The 18,765-nt window shown below is 42.0% G+C and overlaps 1 protein-coding gene across 4 annotated transcripts in view; it reads right to left on the reverse strand.

The window, feature by feature from the left end:
• CACNA2D3 (calcium voltage-gated channel auxiliary subunit alpha2delta 3) overlaps window positions 1–18,765 on the reverse strand; it is a 498,964-nt gene that overhangs the window by 375,049 nt on the left and 105,150 nt on the right. For all 4 annotated transcript variants that reach the window (XR_014005100.1, XR_014005101.1, XR_014005102.1 and 1 more), the window contains exon 3: window positions 6,599–6,715. Coding sequence is in view for 1 of the 4 variants with exons in the window: in XM_081184001.1 (XP_081040127.1) it covers window positions 6,599–6,715 (117 nt within the window). In the remaining 3 variants the exon portion in view is untranslated. The remainder of the gene's footprint in view (window positions 1–6,598; window positions 6,716–18,765) is intronic.

The following is an 18,765-nucleotide window of genomic DNA, read 5'->3' on the forward strand; positions in this document are numbered from 1 at the left end:
CAGTGGTACCTCAGGTTAAGTACTTAATTCATTCCGGAGGTCTGTAATTAACCTGAAACTGTTCTTAACCTGAAGCATCACTTTAGCTAATGGGGCCTCCCGCCGCCGCCGCACCGCCGGAGCACAATTTCTGTTCTCATCCTGAAGCAAAGTTCTTAACCCGAAGCACTATTTCTGGGTTAGCGGAGTGTGTAACCTGAAGCGTATGTAACCTGAGGTACCACTGTATTCAGTTCACTAAAAGACATCTACACATAATGCCCCTGGCAGCAACTCCATTCTGAAGGCTCATAGGGTTGGAGGGTGGGTCAAGGCAAGGCGGGTGTGAAAAGCCACTGGTTAGTGGCCAGAACTAAGTCTCTCTCCCTTCCCCACACCCCACAAGGTAAATGCATCTTCAGTGCCCCAACCTTTCTGGAAAGCTAGTGAGCAGCTGCTTGTGATTGACAGGAACATTCCAAGGCACTGAAAAGGGGGGATTTAAGAGAATTAAGTGGGTAGACTCAGAGAAGAGAGGTTAGCCAAGAGCAGAATCATAGACCTGTAGTTAGAAGGGATCCCAGGAGCCATCTAGTCCAACCCTCTGCAACGCAGGCATTAGGGCGATGTATTGATAATCGTCCAAAACCAGTATGAAAGTCGCATCATGACAACTGGTTTCATAATAACAACATGGAAATATATAGCTAATCACAATGTGGACCATCGCTTCGCTCAAGATTTCTGCAGCCTGTGTCTTTGCCGGTTTGGCTTTCCCCTGCCTCCTGCAGGCAGCAGCAAACCACTAGAGCAGGCAGCTGACGAAAGCAGCCAGTCTGCCCAGGAACTTTCCACAGAGTGCAGACGCCCTACCTGGGGACTTTCTTCCGTCATATAGATGGCATGAGCTTCTTTTTTTAGAGCCTCTTATTTTAAGTGTAGGCTAGGTGCCAGGCTGGTAGATTGTTTAACCCTCCTTCCTCACTTCTCCCTCTCCCTCTCCTGCCCCCTCTCTCTGCCTATGTCTCCCTTGCATCATGAGGTCTCCAGCGTCTAGGGACGTTCTATTTATTAAAAAAACAGAATATAACTGAATTCAACTTAGGACTTAGATTATATTAACATTGGGTTGAATCCAGACTTCACCTTCCACACTGTTCAAAAGGAAACCCACCCACCCCACCAGGGAGATGTTAGCAACGATGGCAGAAGAGTTCGAATCCAACCCATTGCATTTGCAGCAAGGAAAAAACTTACACAACACATGTATGAACCTGATTTAGTATGCATCAGACCACTGGTTCATCTAGTTCAGTACCTGGGAACTTTTGCATGCAAAACAGAGACAAAGCCGGTGTTCCACCTCTGAGCCATGGGCCCTTCACTAGCACACCCATTTCACTACTTGCATGACAGTAATACAGTCAGAAGTCGAATGGAATCTATTCCGGAAATCTGTTCGACTTCCAAAATGTTCAGAAACCAAGGCGCGGCTTCTGATTGGCTGCGGGAAGCTCCTGCAGCCAGTCGGCAGCCACGGAACCTGCGTTGGACGTTAGGGTTCCAAAGAACGTTCGCAAAGTGGAACAATCATTTCTGGGTTTGCAGCATCTGGGAGCCAAAAAGTTTGAGTCGTAAGGCGTTCGACTTCCGAGGTACAACTGTACTGGCATTATATTGACCAGCCTAAACAATATTATACTAATAATGACTGCAAGCAGTTTGCAAGCCTGCTGTAAAAGCACCTGTGGGCAGAAAAACATTTGTCTGTTGTCGGTGGTGCTTATGAAATGCAAATTCCAATATTCGGCTCCTTGCAAAAATGTGTCTCTACATGTGGAATTTCATGATAAAAAGCTTTAATGTCCCTGTTTTCTCTTGATAAACCCTGCTGGTTTACTGACGCGTGAATGTGCTGAAATTGAATTACTGTACAACAGCAATTACTTTTCACAGTACACCTATAATGGAAATCAATTCTGCAGTGAACACCAGATAGCCAGAAAAAGGGGCAAGAAGAAAGTAAAAACTATTAAAGGGGGGTGAATCTCCCTTTCTTCCCATTTTCCTGTAAGGCTAAGGCATTAAGGCTTCAAAAAAGAGAGAGAGAGAGAGAAGAATATATACTCTACTGCACTTCAGAAAATAGGGATTTTTAGTGTTATCAATGTAAATCAAACAGCCATCTTTAAAAGCACTCTACATAAGTAAAATGAAAACTGTCACTTAAAAACATTTCATGCCACAGAAAAGGTTAAGCAAGTGTTTTTAGCAATAAGGCTGGTACTGCATTTGGCACATGACCTTTAAAAAGCCTGGTCAATTTCTTGGGTGTTTTTTCTTCTTCTTCTATGGGCCTTCTTCAAATGAATATACAGTGGTACCTCGCAAGACGAATGCCTCGCAAGACGAAAAACGCGCAAGATGAAAGAGTTTTCCGTTTTTTGAGTCGTTCCGCAAGACGAATTTCCCTATGGGCTTGCTTCGCAAGACGAAACGTCTTGCGAGTTCTTGCAAGTTTGTTTCCTTTTTCTTAAAGCCGCTAAGCCGTTAATAGCCACTAAGCCGTTAATAGCCGCTAAGCCGCTAATAGCCGTGCTTCGCAAGACAAAAAAACCGCAAGACGAAGAGACTCGCGGAACGGATTAATTTTGTCTTGCGAGGCACCACTGTAATGAAAGCAACATGACTCTTTCTCTTCTCCCCAGGTACATTATTGTGGCAGACAGAATGTTCTCTTCATTTGTAAAAATATACACTCTGTAATTGACTAGATAAAGTGTGCCTGAACAAACAAAACAGTGTTTGATTTCAGGTTCCTCCAATACATGCTTGATTATTCAAACAATAATTAAGGTGTTTGCTTGTAAAGAGGCTGGCAAATCCATTCATTTATATACCACCATTCCTCCTGAAGGAACCCAAGGCAGTGTACAACATAAAAAAAATACAAAATGATGCATCCAAGCCAAATTTGAAGCATGCTGATGCAACACAGGCTGAATTTCTTTAGCCTTCTACTCAAGATGTCTTGGACTACAACTCCCATCATCCCCAGCCAGCATGGCCAATTGTCAGAGATATTGGGAAGTGTGGTCCAAAACCAGGTGGGAGAAGACTGGATTAGATAGTCATAGAAAGAACATGGAAGAGAACATTTACATTCACTTGAATTTCCAGCACCAAATAGGAAGAATTAAAGCACAGCTGAAGGTAGTGTTTAAGAATATGCAACTGCTTAGTTTTCAGAAATCAAGATATAATCTTGCCTAGGAAGAATTGACAACTGACAGAATCCAAGATTTGTTTAATAAAACAAGAAGTGTATCCTGGGAAGCCAAAGAGCAAAATGCTCAATAAGGGAGTTTTGGGATGTCTTTGTTTGGTGGCTTTTGGCCAATAATTCTCTTCAGAAATAGTTGAGAGAACACTCAGAATTAAATTCATGAAATTAGGGAAGAATAAAGTAAAGCATATATGTGAGTCTGACCTTCAGTTGGGCACATTTACCAATTCAAATATATTAGTCAATTGGTACAGCCTGTCTATAAGTTTTGTTGGTGTTATTATGTAAATATTAATGACAATCGTATTTTGCTATTAAAACATCATATTAATCAGCTCTTTGGACTGCCCAATCTAGAGGATGTATAAACTGCACTTAGAATATACCAGCTGAGGATCATTAGAATATGCCATGGTACATAGTCCATAGTTGTACATATGCCAGTCATATTTATTTGGTATTAACATGCATTTAAAATACCATTATTAAAACATTATGGAAATATTATTAAAATATTATGGAAACTTGTTTTGTCACTGGGAGTATTCAAAAATCACCAACACTACTAATTACAACTTCCTCCAAATGTTTCAGGTATGCTTTTTTTAAAAAAGGCTCTGAAATAATCCTCTTTTACTCTTATACAATAACTCTCTCAATGAAAAACATGCTGTGTTAGCACAGATGATTTTCAGCTAATTCAATTAGTTGCTAGGAGACCATTTCAGTCAATGATATCATTTGAAAATATAAACAGTATTAATATTTAGATCTCAGAGCATCTTGCATTGTACCATGCTTGTGGCAATTGAGATTGTCAGTGAAGAGCACAACGTTCAGTGAGGAGGGTGCCCTATTATTATTTAATTTTATTTTTATTTTTATTATTATTATTTATTTGTATACTGCCCTTCATCCAAAGATTACAGGGCAGTTCACAACATAAAAATACAAAATGAGAACACAAAGTACATAATAAAACAAAAACAAACCAATTACCCCCCCTCCCAGAAACACATTTAAAAGGCCATAAAATGTTAATCAGTCAAAGCAGATTAACTTGATTGATTGATTGATTAGAGGCCCTAAACCTTGGGGTCTCAAATTTCAGCAGTGCTTTGCACACCACCAAAATCTGAAAGCTTTTGCCTCTTGCAGGCAACTTCCCATCCATCCAGTCTAGGAAACCACCCACTAACAGTGTATCAGTCTTATCAAGACTGAGCTTCAGTTTGTTGGCTCTCATCTGAGGCAACAAAATATTCCAGCACTTCCTGAGGAGCCCTGCACTGAAGGCTCCACTCCATGCAGATCAGCTACGAGTTGCCGCTCTTTAGAGTTCTGTAAGGTGTCTCTTCCTTCTCAAATCCTCTCCTTGATTGATTTCTAATCAGAGAGACCAGTAGAGGGGACTATCTATCCATGATGCACACACAAGCGTGAAAAAGATGAGGAAGCCAACAAAGAGATTTAAAGTGGTAGCGGGAGTTGAAATCTAGCCATAACTGGAGCGTGACTAATTCCCCAGCACTGATCTACAAAATCAGGGCAGTGTGGTAGCTACTTCTCGAAGGTGTTATCTGACCTGGAGTTTCCAACTTTTTATACTGTTCATAAAGTACTTAGATTTCCACTGGCTAATCAAAAAGCAGATAAGCACTACTGTCTGATAGAGGGTACTTAACTAACTTGTCCAACACAAGGGGAGATGAGAAATGGTGACCTTAGCTAGACTGTAGGATCAGGCTGCTTCATCTAAACCAGGGGTAGGCAACCTAAGGCCCGGGGGCTGGATGCGGCCCAATAGCCTTCTAAATCTGGCCTGCGGACGGTCCGAAAATCAGCGTGTTTTTATATGAGTAGAATGTGCCCTTCTATTTAAAATGCATCCCTGGGTTATTTGTGGGACCTGCCTGGTGTTTTTACGTGAGTAGAATGTGTGCTTTTATTTAAAATGCATCTCTGGGTTATTTGTGGTGCATAGGAATTCGTTCATTTTTTAAAAAAAATATAGTCTGGCCCACCACATGGTCTGAGGGATGGTGGGCCAACCCACGGCTGAAAAAGGTTGCTGGCCCCTGATCTGAACACTGCAAAGGGTCACCGCCGGAGAATGGCTTCTAAAAGCAGAGTGGTTTTTACAATTCCAGCACAGCAGGATTCAGAAAGAAGTAGATCTTCTGCTCCAATTTTCTGCCAGCTTAAAATAACTGGTCCTTTGAATCTCTGCATGACAGAAATTATGTGTGCCTAAATCCACCCCAAGCTGCAATTGATCAAAATACCCCTAATCTTCTTCTTGCTCTAGAATTTTCTCTTACATAATCCAGACTGCCATTCTTACTCCTCTGAACAATCCATTCTGGTTTTGCTAGTTGCAGGGAGGGGAAATGAGCTCTGCAGGGCATAGAATCTCTATGTCCACTCAAATGAAAATGTCCCTCTGCCATTCCACTGGCTTCAGAGGTCTTAGCACATTTAGCATATCTTCACACATATCACCATTTTTAAAAAAGGAAACCAAAAGACTCAACAAGCTGAATCCTGAGTCCAATACACTTTCTGCACTCTTGCTAATTTGTGGAAAACCCACAGTCCTGTTTAGTGAACCAGGAAATCTTTCGTTTGCTTTTCATTCCTTTTTAAATGTGTTCTTCATATAATATGGATTTTTTTTACTTTTTTTTTTAAGTCCTTGCAGATTGAACTGAAAAGTCCACAGTAACTAATCCTCAGGAAAGTCCTCTTAGAAAGACAAAATAGCTATAGTAAAAAGCCATGTACCAATTACTGGCAACATGGCTTTCAAAATAATTCATGTGCTTCTGCAGTACAGGTAGATTCTGAGATCTAATTCCCGGTCTCCGACTCTGAATTGTTTTCTTTTGTAAGAAATATTGACTATGGAGTACAGCGTGTATGTGTCACAAGTATGCACCAATCACAGAGTGATTGCAGAGTGTAGCAACCAGGAAGGTGAGGAAGGAATTATGGGACTCTGTCCATTTTTACTCCTCTTGTGTACACAGTTTGCTAAAAACATGTATATGTCCTTTGACACTGACTTATGTTTTCTAAATAAAACACTCCCCAGAAGGAATTTGAAATGTGCAGAAGAAAGAGAAAATGTCGTATCAAATGATTAAGGTTTCTGTTTTGTTTGTATCAAAACGGATATTTAGTACTCTTTCAGATTTTCTCTTATAGAAGGCCACATATAGCATAGTTCTCCCGAGGCCTTTCTGTCGGTCCATTTCCACAGCATCATACTGAGATGCCAGGAGTACAAGCTCATTACCCAAAACATAAAAGAAAATTTTATCTGCTACCTACCCGTACAGCTTCAGACTTTTTGTGAAACATCTCCTCCATATTTTTTGCCAGCTTCTTCACAAGCTGAAGACCATCAATTTCTTCTACAGTAACATCCTTCTCATATTCTTTATATTTCTGCAGGAGAAAAAGAAGTTGCTCAGTGGAACAGCAGAACTAATCTAATGCAATTAGATACATGGTGTAACTTCTCAAGCTTTGTGGGGAAATACTTATTTTGGTGATCTACAATCTACAATCATAGAATTGTATAGCTGGAAAGGATACCAAGGGTAATGACTCCAACTCCCTGCAATGCAGGAATCTTTTGCCCAACAGGGGCTCAAACACACAACTCTGAGATTAAGAGTCTCATGCTCTACCGACTGAGCTATGAGTCAGACCTGAAGATGCTTCACACACACACACACACACACACACACACACATTATTGTAGGAAAAGAAATGAGTTGCTAGGTGGTTCCCAAAGATAACAAAAGCAGGCTATTTCACCCATGCTTTTATATTCAGAGTTACCTATGTGCTGTGATTTGCCCTACCTATGGGTCCATTGGCCATGCTTAAGCCTTGATTCAGGGCTAATCCAAAGGTTATGCCCCATAATGCTTTCCTGTACAGCACCACCACCAAAGAGCCCATAATGTACAGTAGCAATTGGTGATGCATGGTTGTCAAATGTAAAGTGCATTCATGCAGCCCTGATCCCACCCACCACCACTCTGCCCCAACACAGACCCATCCAGGTAAGCTGTTGCAATGTGTGGCACTGCCCCACAACACCAGCTGCTACCGGCTGACCCCTTCCAAGCCTCTCTCATGGGGGTGGGAGGGGGAACATGGAAAAAATGCCACATCGCTTTTGTTTCCCTCTTATTCACAGTTTTAAGTGTTGTAACTTGATTGACATTGGTACAAATTGCAATACTATGTGTTCTAAAGATACTTGGATTTACACTTCCCTTCCAGGTTCTTTGAGACATTTTACCCCTTTTTAATGCATCAAAACATGCAGTAGTAAGAAGAAAGCATTCTAACGTGCCTTTTAAGTAGGTTCTGCTGGCAAACCTGCCTATATGAACCATAATAATCAAATTAACAGCATAAGCCAATGCATATTTACTCAGAAGCAAATGCTATTATGTTCAGTGTGTCTGTTTTTTACTCACAGGAAACTGTATACAGGATTGCACAGGTTCTTTTACAAGGGGAAAAAAGAACTATATTGGATTACTTTAATGAGGGTGCTTTTCCTTCCACCTGCCCATTTTCTTTACAAACAGAACATGCCAGGGTTTGCACAATTTCTCCCTCAATTTGTGAGCAATTTGTCATCATCAACAAGTAAGAAAGTATGCTTTTTTCTCATCCCTTTGATCATATTGTCTAAGATCAATAGCTACTTCCTTCCCATTTTGATTAGAGAAAATCAGACGATGACAGTGAACAGAAGAAACAGGCAGATTACAAGTCAAAACTATCAATATACAGTTATTGAAATCAAAGTTAAATTTGCTTTCCTTATTTTATCCCTACCCAAGTCATCAAGGATTTATATACTCTCTGGAATTGGAGGTTTCACTTTTCACAGGATTCCAAGACCTGTGTGTGTGTTTAAAGAAAACACTCAGTGAGAGAGATGGGAGTGCTGAATATATGAAACAGCTGAGTAACTGCAGACATTTCAGGCAAACTGGCTGCATTAAAGGTTTAATGTTTCCCTCAAGGATCATGGTTGGGTTTTCTTAAAATCAATATCTAAAACAACTGCCTTAAAAAAACAACTTTACTTATTATACTGACAGGTTAAGAAGCAGAGAGGCAATTCCCCATCATGTTTATTTCTGATAAGAACATATTTGATTCTGATAAAGGATCTCTCCTTAGCAACTGACCTTAGTCTTCCTTAAAGTTTGCTAACACTCTGTACCTTGAGAAACTGTTTTCAGATCTAAGACCTATAAGCCCATATCAGGAAGCAAAAGCAGAAATGAATGCACTCAGCTTATATATGCCAGTGTGGTGTAGTGGTTAAGAGTGGGGGACTCATAATCTGGTAACCCGGGTTCGATTCCCCGCTTCTCCACATGCAGCTGCTGGGTGACCTTGGGCCAGTCACACTTCTCTGAAGTCTCTCAGCCCCACTCACCTCACAGAGTGTTTGTTGTGGGGGAGGAAGGGAAAGGAGAATGTTAGCCGCTTTGAGACTCCTTCGGGTAGTGATAAAGCGGGATATCAAATCCAAACTCTTCTTCTTCTTACGCAGTACTGGCAAGAAATGCAACCAAAAGTTGGTTTGAGCATGGTGCTGATAATGCCAAGGTTGCAGGTTCAAGCCCCAGAAGGAAGCATATTCTTGTATAGCAGGGAGTTGAACTAGATGACCCTTGGGATCCCTTCCAACTCTATGATTCTATCCTAAAATGTAGGGACTGTATCCTCACCACCTAGGAGGAGGCCTCCTTTTCAGAGTTCTTTCAAGCCAGCCAGGCCCTTCTCCAAAATACTCTATCCTAGAAGCTGCTGGGACTCAAACTCCCATCAGCCCTTGCCATCATGGTCAGTACCCAGTGATGATGGGAGTTGTAGTCCAACAACATCACATTGGGGACCTCTGGTCTATTCCATTTTTCCTTCTTAATTCTCCTGACTTGCTTAGTCCTCACTGAACTGATTGGGCTTTTTAGGAAGGATGACCCTTAGGTTTAAAAATCTTTTTTATGTTTCTTAGTGGTGTGTTTCCACAAAACAGGCATAGGTATTCACCAGCTGAGATCACTATTAGAGGGAATGATACAGCCTGCTCAGTGCATTACTGTCATCCAGGGGTTCGTTGCCTTAAATATTTGCATTAAAACAATAAATAGTATTTAACGTTTGCATAGCACGCACAAGTGTTTAAAGAGATTCAGAGACATTATCCATTCTTACAACAACACTGTAAGATGTCAGCATTACCCTCCATATAGCAGGTGGTGGTATCAAGCTAAGAAAAAGTAGCTTGCCTAAGGCCATCTGGAGTATTCATGAAAGAGGCAAGGTTAATCAAAGTTATTGATTCATAGAACTAAAATCAAGATTCTTGTTTCATAGAGCAGTCCCTTAGCCACCACGCTTATAGACTGTTATTACAGATGCTAATCTCCTCTTTTTGACTATGCTAACACATGAATGTATGTGCCAGACTCCATAAATTGCTCTTTGAATCCTAGAGAGCTGGGTGCACATGAAAAACATGCATGCATCTGCTCCTTAGTATTCCAGCCATTGCTTGATAAAGTGAATGTGAGATGTCTACGGCCAACTTTAGGCTCCAATCTGTTTTCATCTAGTTGAAGATGCTACATTGGGTCAGGAAAACCCTACGTATGGGGCACAGTTCTGGAGTTATGTAACTTCACAGCAATATCCAAATCAGTCAGAGCAATAATACAGGCAGACTTTTCTCCTGGTGCCTGAAGACAGACCGATGGTCCAGCAGAGAGATGGACAAGGCAGGCAATTCAGTAAGGAATCAAAGTAGAAATTTGGTGAATGAATTGCTCAGCCAGCACCTAACCAAGACATAGCTCAAAATGAAGAGCAAAGACAGTTAGCAGCTTATTTAGGGCTAGATCATAGAATCATAGAATCATAGAGTTGGAAGAGACCACAAGGGCCATCGAGTCCAACCCCCTGCCAAGCAGGATGTAGCCCTAAGGCACCTGATCCCTACTTAGTTAAAAACTGATGTATCACCCTCTACTGAAGTGATATGGCAGTGCAACAGATATGAAACCAGCTGTTTCCTCTTGCTCCTATAGTAGTGCAAAGACCAGGGTTCAAATTCCTCACTCAGCCACGAAACGCATTGGGTGACCTTGGACCAGTTACTGTTCCTTAGCCTAACCTACCTCACAGGATTATTGTGAGGATAAAATGGGGAAAAGGAAAACCATGTATATGTCACTTTGAGCTCGTTGGAGAAAAGGTGAGATATGTTATGTTATGTTATGTTATGTTATGTTATGTTATGTTATGTTATGTTATGTTATGTTATGCTATGCTATGCTATGCTATGCTATGCTATGCTATGCTATGCTATATCATATCATATGAAATAATAACATTACATCACATTACGTAAAACTTGGTTCCCACTGCCTTACACTGTCGAAAGTTCACATGTCTTGAATCTTCTTGAATTCTGTGGTCGATTAGACTCCTGGCTTGGATTAAATAGGACAAAACTCTTAAACTGATTTAGGTGAGGGATTATGTTATAAGAGGTCATATCTTTGCATTATTCATTGTGTGTTTTAATTATATATGTGTATCTTTGTGAGTTAATTATATATGTGTGCCCAGAGATTCTTTTCCATTGACCACATTAAACAAAACTAAACCAAAATCATTCTAACAGTACACATGCATTAAAACTACTAAAGAGAAGAAAACAGACTCAAAGTCAGCAGTAAATAACTGTTTTGAAGTGGAGGAGAAAGTAATGAAAGCTGACAAGCACAGGTTAGATAAGAATCTTGTCACATTCACGAAGTGAATATGCAAATCTCCATAAGACTTCAGATTTGATACAGTACAAGAAATATTCAAAACATGAATTCCTTTTGTTAGCCGAATCAGCATTTGGCAAGGCATGGTCCCAAGAACATTTATCATTTCTGAAAGAAAACACACACACACACAACCCCCACATTAATTCTGCAGCATCTATTTTGCCAGATCATTTCACACAAGCGCAAGGAAAAGAGAAACACTGCTTCACTGTCAGAACTTTTAATGTTGTTCATGCACTTGGGTCAATTTTTTAGTTGCGTGTTCACTGAGTATATGGTAATAAGGTGCCAAAAGCAACTCACAGGAACTTGAAGTGGAAGGTTTGCACACACACAAAAATGCATCTTGTCTACAAGCTATGTGATCAAGAGTGCTGCCTAGCCTAATGAAATTTTATATTTTTAAATTTTTAATTCACAGGAGGGAACAAATTCAAAGCCAATGGGATTAGATATCAAAGCAATATTTTATTGATGACTGATAGTGTAAGTCACAAGATACTAGTCCTCCTGCCCTCTAGGGGGTCTCACACACCAGAAGAACCCACTATGCCCAAAAGATAACCACTGACATTCTTACAGCAAGCAGAACACAGAAAGAGGAAGCTTTCTAGTCTCCTACAACTATAGACATAGAATCCTAGAGCTGGAAGTGCATAAATGTCCCATACGAGGATCAAACCTGCAACCTTGGTGTTATCAGCACTATGTTCTAACCAACTGAGTCCTGATCTGGTATTATCCCTGAACAGTGAATCACAGCAAAAACAGGTGGTTAGGGACCATTCCTGTGTGTGCTAGCCTCCCATAGTCAACTACCAGCCTTCCTATATTGATCTGGAAGCTCTGATGGGGTTACTTAGCATGTTTGGGTGAAAAAATGGGAAGGAAATGTTGCTAAGGCACAACTGCTGAGCAGCATTCCTGCTTGCACTGATAACTCCTCCCTCATCAAATGAAGTTGGTACGGCAGCTGAAATACCACATCAAACTTCTCTCTTTAGCAGAGTTATGGGGGGGCAATGTTGGCAACATGCTAATCTAATTTGAGCTTTCTCTACCTAGATACATGGTTCTTGCCCATTGCTTAATTGTAAATATACAAGGCATAAACTATACTCAATTTCATGCTTGATTATATTTGATTTGGGGTATGTGGAACTGGATTTATACCCTTGTTTGCTTATTATACCACCTTCAAGAATAAGCAGCTTTCCCTGCCAGCACACAACAGCTTCATAAAACAAAAATCAAAAAATCAAATCAAATCAAATGAATAAATAAATAAATAAATTACGACAACATATAAAACCACCACAAAATCAATCCAAAAAGGCCTGTACTGTATTTTATAAGCCTGTAGTTTTTGGTATTACTGAAGGCTAGATGTTGAAGGTTATGGCAAGTAAATGAGTTATTTCCTTTAGTATGGGTGATATCCAACATCACATTAGTGGGCTTCCACTCACACAGTTGGTGTTCCCTTCTTCTTCTCCACGCTGCAGCACTCCAAAATCCACTTTGAAGCCTCAACCCCCAGCACAAGAGCTTCAGGGGGAGGGCGGAGGAAGGGGAAGTCCTATTGCATGAGTGGAAGTCTATTCTGATAGTGGGAAAACACAGGTGGATATTACCCATTAGCTGGCAATACTGATGCATGAAGAAACATTGGTGCTGCTGCATCAAGTAAAGCTATTCTAGTATCTAGAGGTGATGAGAAATTATGGGAACCCACTGAATTTAGAGGTTGCTAAATTGGAAGTAGCTGTCAACTTTTTAACTGGAGCATAATTAATTCATCCCCAAGCCAGAGTTATCTCCAAACCAGGAACATGTTATAGGATTACACACTCACATGGACCCATCCTTCCTTTGCTTTGATTTTCTCCCTGATTTCCCAGAGAAGAATTCAGCAAGATGCTATGGCAATCATTCTGTCAATGGAAACATTTCAGATTTCCAGAAGGAGAAATCCCCCTCTCATCGCCCCGCAGTGCACTGTTCAAGGGGTTGTCCCAATGCCCCATCACTGTGCATAAGCCAACATTGGGGACAAGTTTGGTAAAGGGAAAGGGAAAGGACTTCTGGATGGTTAAGTCCAGTCCAAGGCGATTGGGGGGTGCAGTGCTCATCTCTCTTTTCAGGCCAAGGGAGCCAGTGTTTGTCCACAGACAGTTTTCTGGGTGATGTGGCCAGCAGAGGACCACGACGAGTGCCAGAGCACACAGAAACGCCATTTACCTTCCCACCGCAGCAGTACCTACTTATCTACTTGCACTGGCATGCTTTCGAACTGCTAGGTTGGCAGAAGCTGAGACAGAGCAACAGGAGTTCACCCTGTAAAGCGGATTCAAACTGCTGACCTTCCGATCGGCAAGCCCAAAAGGCTCTGTGATTTAGACTACAGCGCCACCCGCAGGGACAGGTTTACATGGGGGGGAAGGAAGGGGGGAAATCCCCACTGCGCTAGCAGAAGTCCCTGTGCAGGCTTCCAGTAGAGAGGCTCATTAGTTGAATCAGGCCCACATTCACACAACCATATTGGCAAATTATACTTTGAACTTGCCCTCCAAACTGAAATTCAAAGCCACAGTTTGGCTGTTGTTTCTGATTCTGATTTGGAGGGCAAGCACAAATGACAAGAACCAGGAGGTCACAGAGGAAACCGAAGCATGGGAGGAGAGGAGGAAGGGATGCAGAGAGAGTATCTGAGTCATGGTTTGGTGTTAAATGTGAGCCAGCACGTTGCCTCGGTTCAGCTTAATCTGCCACCAACGTATTGTCAGCAACCCATTTTGGCAAGGAAAAGTTGGCAGCAAGTATTACAAAACTTAATTGGCTTCTCTGAAGGTTGTTTAATTCTATATTTGGGATGTCCTGACAATCAAAAGTAATCGATAAATGAGTCTGCAAAGTCATAATAAGCTTAAAACTAATACAATCTGCAGCTGTTAATGTGGTTTTCTAGGTCCAGAGCCAAAAGCTTTTGTCGACAGGCTTGGAACTCTGCCGTAATGAATTCTTTAGAGTCCAAAACTGAGCAATGAAAGAGAATGCATAGATGGATTGCTAATGTGCCTCTGATATCCAAACAAATTGTTGTCTTTTCATTTTTCTTACATTTATACGTACCTACAGTTACCAGTGGGATGCGGGTGGCACTGTGGGTTAAACCACAGAGCCTAGGACTTGCCGATCAGAAGGTTGGCGGTTCGAATACCCGCACGGGATGAGATCCCATTGCTCGGTCCCTGCTCCTGCCAACCTAGCAGTTCGAAAGCACGCCAAAGTGCAAGTAGATAAATAGGTACCACTCTGGCGGGAAGGTAAACGGCGTTTCCGTGCACTGCTATGGTTCGCCAGAAGCAGCTTAGTCATGCTGGCCACATGACCCAGAAACTGTCTGCGGACAAATGCCGGCTCCCTCGGCCAATAAAGCAAGATGAATGCCGCAACCCCCGAGTCGGTCACGACTGGACCTAATGGTCAGGGGTCTCTTTACCTTTCTTTACAGTTACCGGTACCTACCCATGCATGGCCTAAGATCATCTCCTAGTCACAGTCTGGTCTGAGGTTACAGCTAATTCAAAAACACTGGGCAGCTCTACAGGCTTCCTCTGATGTGTGTCCTTTTTGTGTGTGTGAAGGTGAGGCAAGGGGAGCTTGCTCTGCGTATTGACATCACGCACTATGCTTGGATACCGTAAGTGGCAATAACAGAACCTGAGGCTGCTAATAAGTGGCTATGTGGTTGGAGGACAGACTCCTGGATTGGAGAGGGGGCTGTCGGAGCTGGGAAGGAGGTGAAGTAAGTAGGAAAACTCTAGTGGTGCAAAGAAAAGGAAAGATTTCATTCTGGAACATTTCTAATCGCCCTGTGCAACCCTTTCACATCTCCAAATCACCAGAGGTGTAAGCGTTACATTGATTTTAATAGATTTGGGACGGGGGACAGGGATGCCAACAAAATTTATTCTCTAACAGTTCAGACTGGATGCATAAGAAACCAAAGATGCAATGGAAGGAGCATGTGAGCAATGCATCACTGAGAACAAAGTTTCATGTTCCCCCCCTACTCTTCAATCCACAAACTCCAGGCACTTTTTCGGACCAAGGCTTTTCTTGTTGAGCAAGGTGAATCAGGTGAAACAACAAGGAGTGTGTTTGGACACAAGAGGGCCCCTTGCAGATAGAGGCCCTTGTGCAGTGGTTCCATCCCAGCCTCTGAAGTGTGGAGGCTGGCAAGAGAGAGGGCCTGTATGATTGGGCTGAGGCTGCATACACACCACACGTATTTAAGCACATTTACTACCCTTCCCAGCAACAACAACAAAAGAATTGTAGGAACTGCAGTTTCCCCTCAGAGTTCTTGATACACTTAACAGACTACAGTTCCCAATAATCTTTGGGGGAAGTCATATGCTTCAAAAATATGGTGTGTACACAGCCAGTCACTCAAAGTCTAATCCAACTAAAAGGTGCTATCTGCTACTCTTAAGTGATCTCTGTGTGTATGGGGGGGGGGGAATTGGCATAGCAGAAAAATATAATACATGTTTTGTGACGGTGCATACATATGTAATTGCTTTTGCATTAATTGCTCCATGAAATGATGCTGAGACAGTATAGGATGTATGAAATTGATAGTTTATTTTACCCATCAGTGATTTTCAGTGTGTTACCTTGTGAGAGTGACCTGGGAAATGCCCTATTAATTAGACAGGGCCACATGTACCACCATCCTACATTCACTGTGACCCTGGGGTGAAGCTCTGATGAAGCCCCAAGCAAGCAAGCGTTCCTATGCTCACTTTCAATCTCAGAGTATGCGGTTCCAGAGTAAGGTAAGTTTGCCAAGAATGACAGCTAGAATAGAACAATAGCCACTTTAATTAGATACACAAATCCTGTGTTTTTGTAGTAGAGGTATTTTATATGATAATTTTCAACAGCATGCAAAAAGAAAAAAGAAAAGAGAGAAAACCCTCAAAGATAATTAGTTTTATTACGCTTCTCACTACTGCTACACAGTGTTATAGTTGATGGCATTCTGATGCCTAACATGTTTCTCCATTCCTCAGAATAGATGCTTTCCCTTAAACTTTTTCTATATTGCTTTTCCCGTGCATTTTTTAAAAAAGCTTCCTACATAAGGCATTTAAAAACCTTGCAAGAAATAATAAGGGAAAGCTCCCTGCAAGATTCCCACAAGTCAGAGCAACTTATCTCTCTGCATGGCAGCCATGCATGTGAGCACCATTACTGGGTTACTTCCAGGATTCTCACACTAAACATGTGACATATGAAGGGCAGGTTCCATTCTCGACAACTGGGCCCCACACACAGCAGTTGTGTTAAACTATAACTCCCTGTATAGGAACTTGTGTCTGCCCGTCATGCTTTGTACCAGAAGTGGATTGCAAAGGGGTGGGATGGCGTCACTACGCTAGCTTCCTGAAAGGTTGGTTGCTGTTGCTTACCAGGAACTAGAAGAAGGCAGAAGGTCCCCTGCCTGTGAATTTGCACCACTGACAACCTCCCCGTCAACTTCCCTCTTCCTCTTAGCACCTCAGCCCCACCCCTCCAACTGCTTCTGCTTTGCATACCCACTCCAAAGTGGTGTTAACACTGAGACAGTCACAGCAACTGATTGCCATATGAAGTGAGAAGGGGGTCAACAATGTGCATTCATGGTATGTATCTCCATATGGTACAGGAGAGGAAGAAAGTGAGCTCAACTGGTACCCATACTGAGAGCTCATCCCCCCGCCCTCCACAATTGTTTTGGCAGCAAAGTTTTGCACAGAACTGGCAGGTGGGATGATTAGAGTCACAGGTGGTGCTTTCTATTTAATTCCTGATCATCCCACACAATTCCCACACCCATGTGGCCCTCTTTTGTTGGGGCTATTCCCCAGCAGCATATGGATGCAAGTAAACGCAACATGGGACTACTTGTTCAGGGAATAGGCAAGGGGGTTTAAACAAAAAGCCTGCTGTTTTTTGAGCCATTGGTAGAGATCCTCCTCCTCATCCCCTGCTCTCCATGTTTTAGGTCTCCAAAATGTCCACATACCCCACTGAGAACTCACTTTGATGATTGCCATGTGGATTTGCCTTATGAGACTGATATTTATTTTTATTTTTATTATTATTATTAAAAAGCTGGTGTGTTATGGGGCATAGTATTTTGGCATGGGGATGAGGGGGATTTAATCCTTGGGGCTTACCACAAACCAAATTAAAATCATCCCCACCATGTCTGTCATTCATAATACAGTGGTACCTCGGGTTACATACGCTTCAGGTTACAGACTCCACTCACCCAGAAATAGTACCTCGGGTTAAGAACTTTGCTTCAGGATGAGAACAAAAATCGTGCTCCGGTGGCGCAACAGCAGTGGGAGGCCCCATTAGCTAAAGTGGTGCTTCAGGTTAAGAACAGTTTCAGGTTAAGAACGGACCTCCAGAACGAATTAAGTACTTAACCCAAGGTACCACTGTAGGGTGAAAGATCTACCCATACCCTGGTCTGGATCCAGTTGAGAGCTTCTCACAACAGCTATTTGTTTGCTTTTTAAACAGATGTATAAGGCCAAACATCACTATAGGACATAACATCCCTGCATTAAGTCTCCGTGCTCACTCATTCCCTAACCCATTAAGTCAATATCACTTCCTACATGAAAATGTTCCTTTGCTCATAGATTCCACCATGTCAGCATAAAGGCCATTTCCTAAAATGTCACTCCTTTCAGAGCAGGTAGCTTTGTGGAGATGACTACTACTCTGGAATGAAGATAACTGCGCTGCTATCAGCAATGTTCTGAGAAAGAAACAAAAGAGCTGTAATCACTGAGGTTGCCAGCATCTCACTATATTGAAATCAATTAGAGAAAAAGTGAGGACAAGGAAGATAAGGAGTGAATCAGCAGCAGTTACTAGGGAACTCTGAACAGGTTTCTTCCAGTATCCAGACAGAAATGCAAAACACATCAACAAACTATTGCCCTTCTATATTAGACAAATCAGTCAACCATGTGCCTTAAAACAGTGGACAACATGAGATCATTCACAGGAAATGAGACAGTACTGAAATACTCATTGTCAGCTGTTCAGTGCCACCACTCTTTGGGCAATGGTTTAGAGGTAGTGGGATGGCAACCCAGGAACTAGATGCATTTCCCAGTCTCAAAGGGCCTAATTAGTTTTTAACACTTGAGTACAATGAGATCTATATTAGTCTTTCCATAAAGATTGCAACACAGTGGGGATGGCACAACTTCACCTTCATCTATCCTTAGGGGTGCATACTGTTACAGAAGTTGCCAACCCCACTCTCTGCCAAGTGGTTAAAAAACAATTAAACATTGATAGAATTAAAACCAGAGAGAGAGAAAGAGATTCTGTTAAAAGCATACAAATAATTGCAATAAAAACAGCATGGCACCAACCCTTTTGTTAAAAGTAAACGTAAAGGGACCCCTGACCATTAGGTCCAGTCGCGAACAGCTCTGGGGTTGAGGCGCTCATCTCGCTTTATTGGCCGAGGGAGCCGGCATACAGCTCCTGGGTCATGTGGCCAGCATGACTAAGCCACTTTTGGTGAACCAG

The sequence above is a fragment of the Podarcis bocagei genome, assembly GCF_964188305.1.
Source record: "Podarcis bocagei genome assembly, chromosome: 2".
NCBI lineage: Eukaryota > Metazoa > Chordata > Lepidosauria > Squamata > Lacertidae > Podarcis > Podarcis bocagei.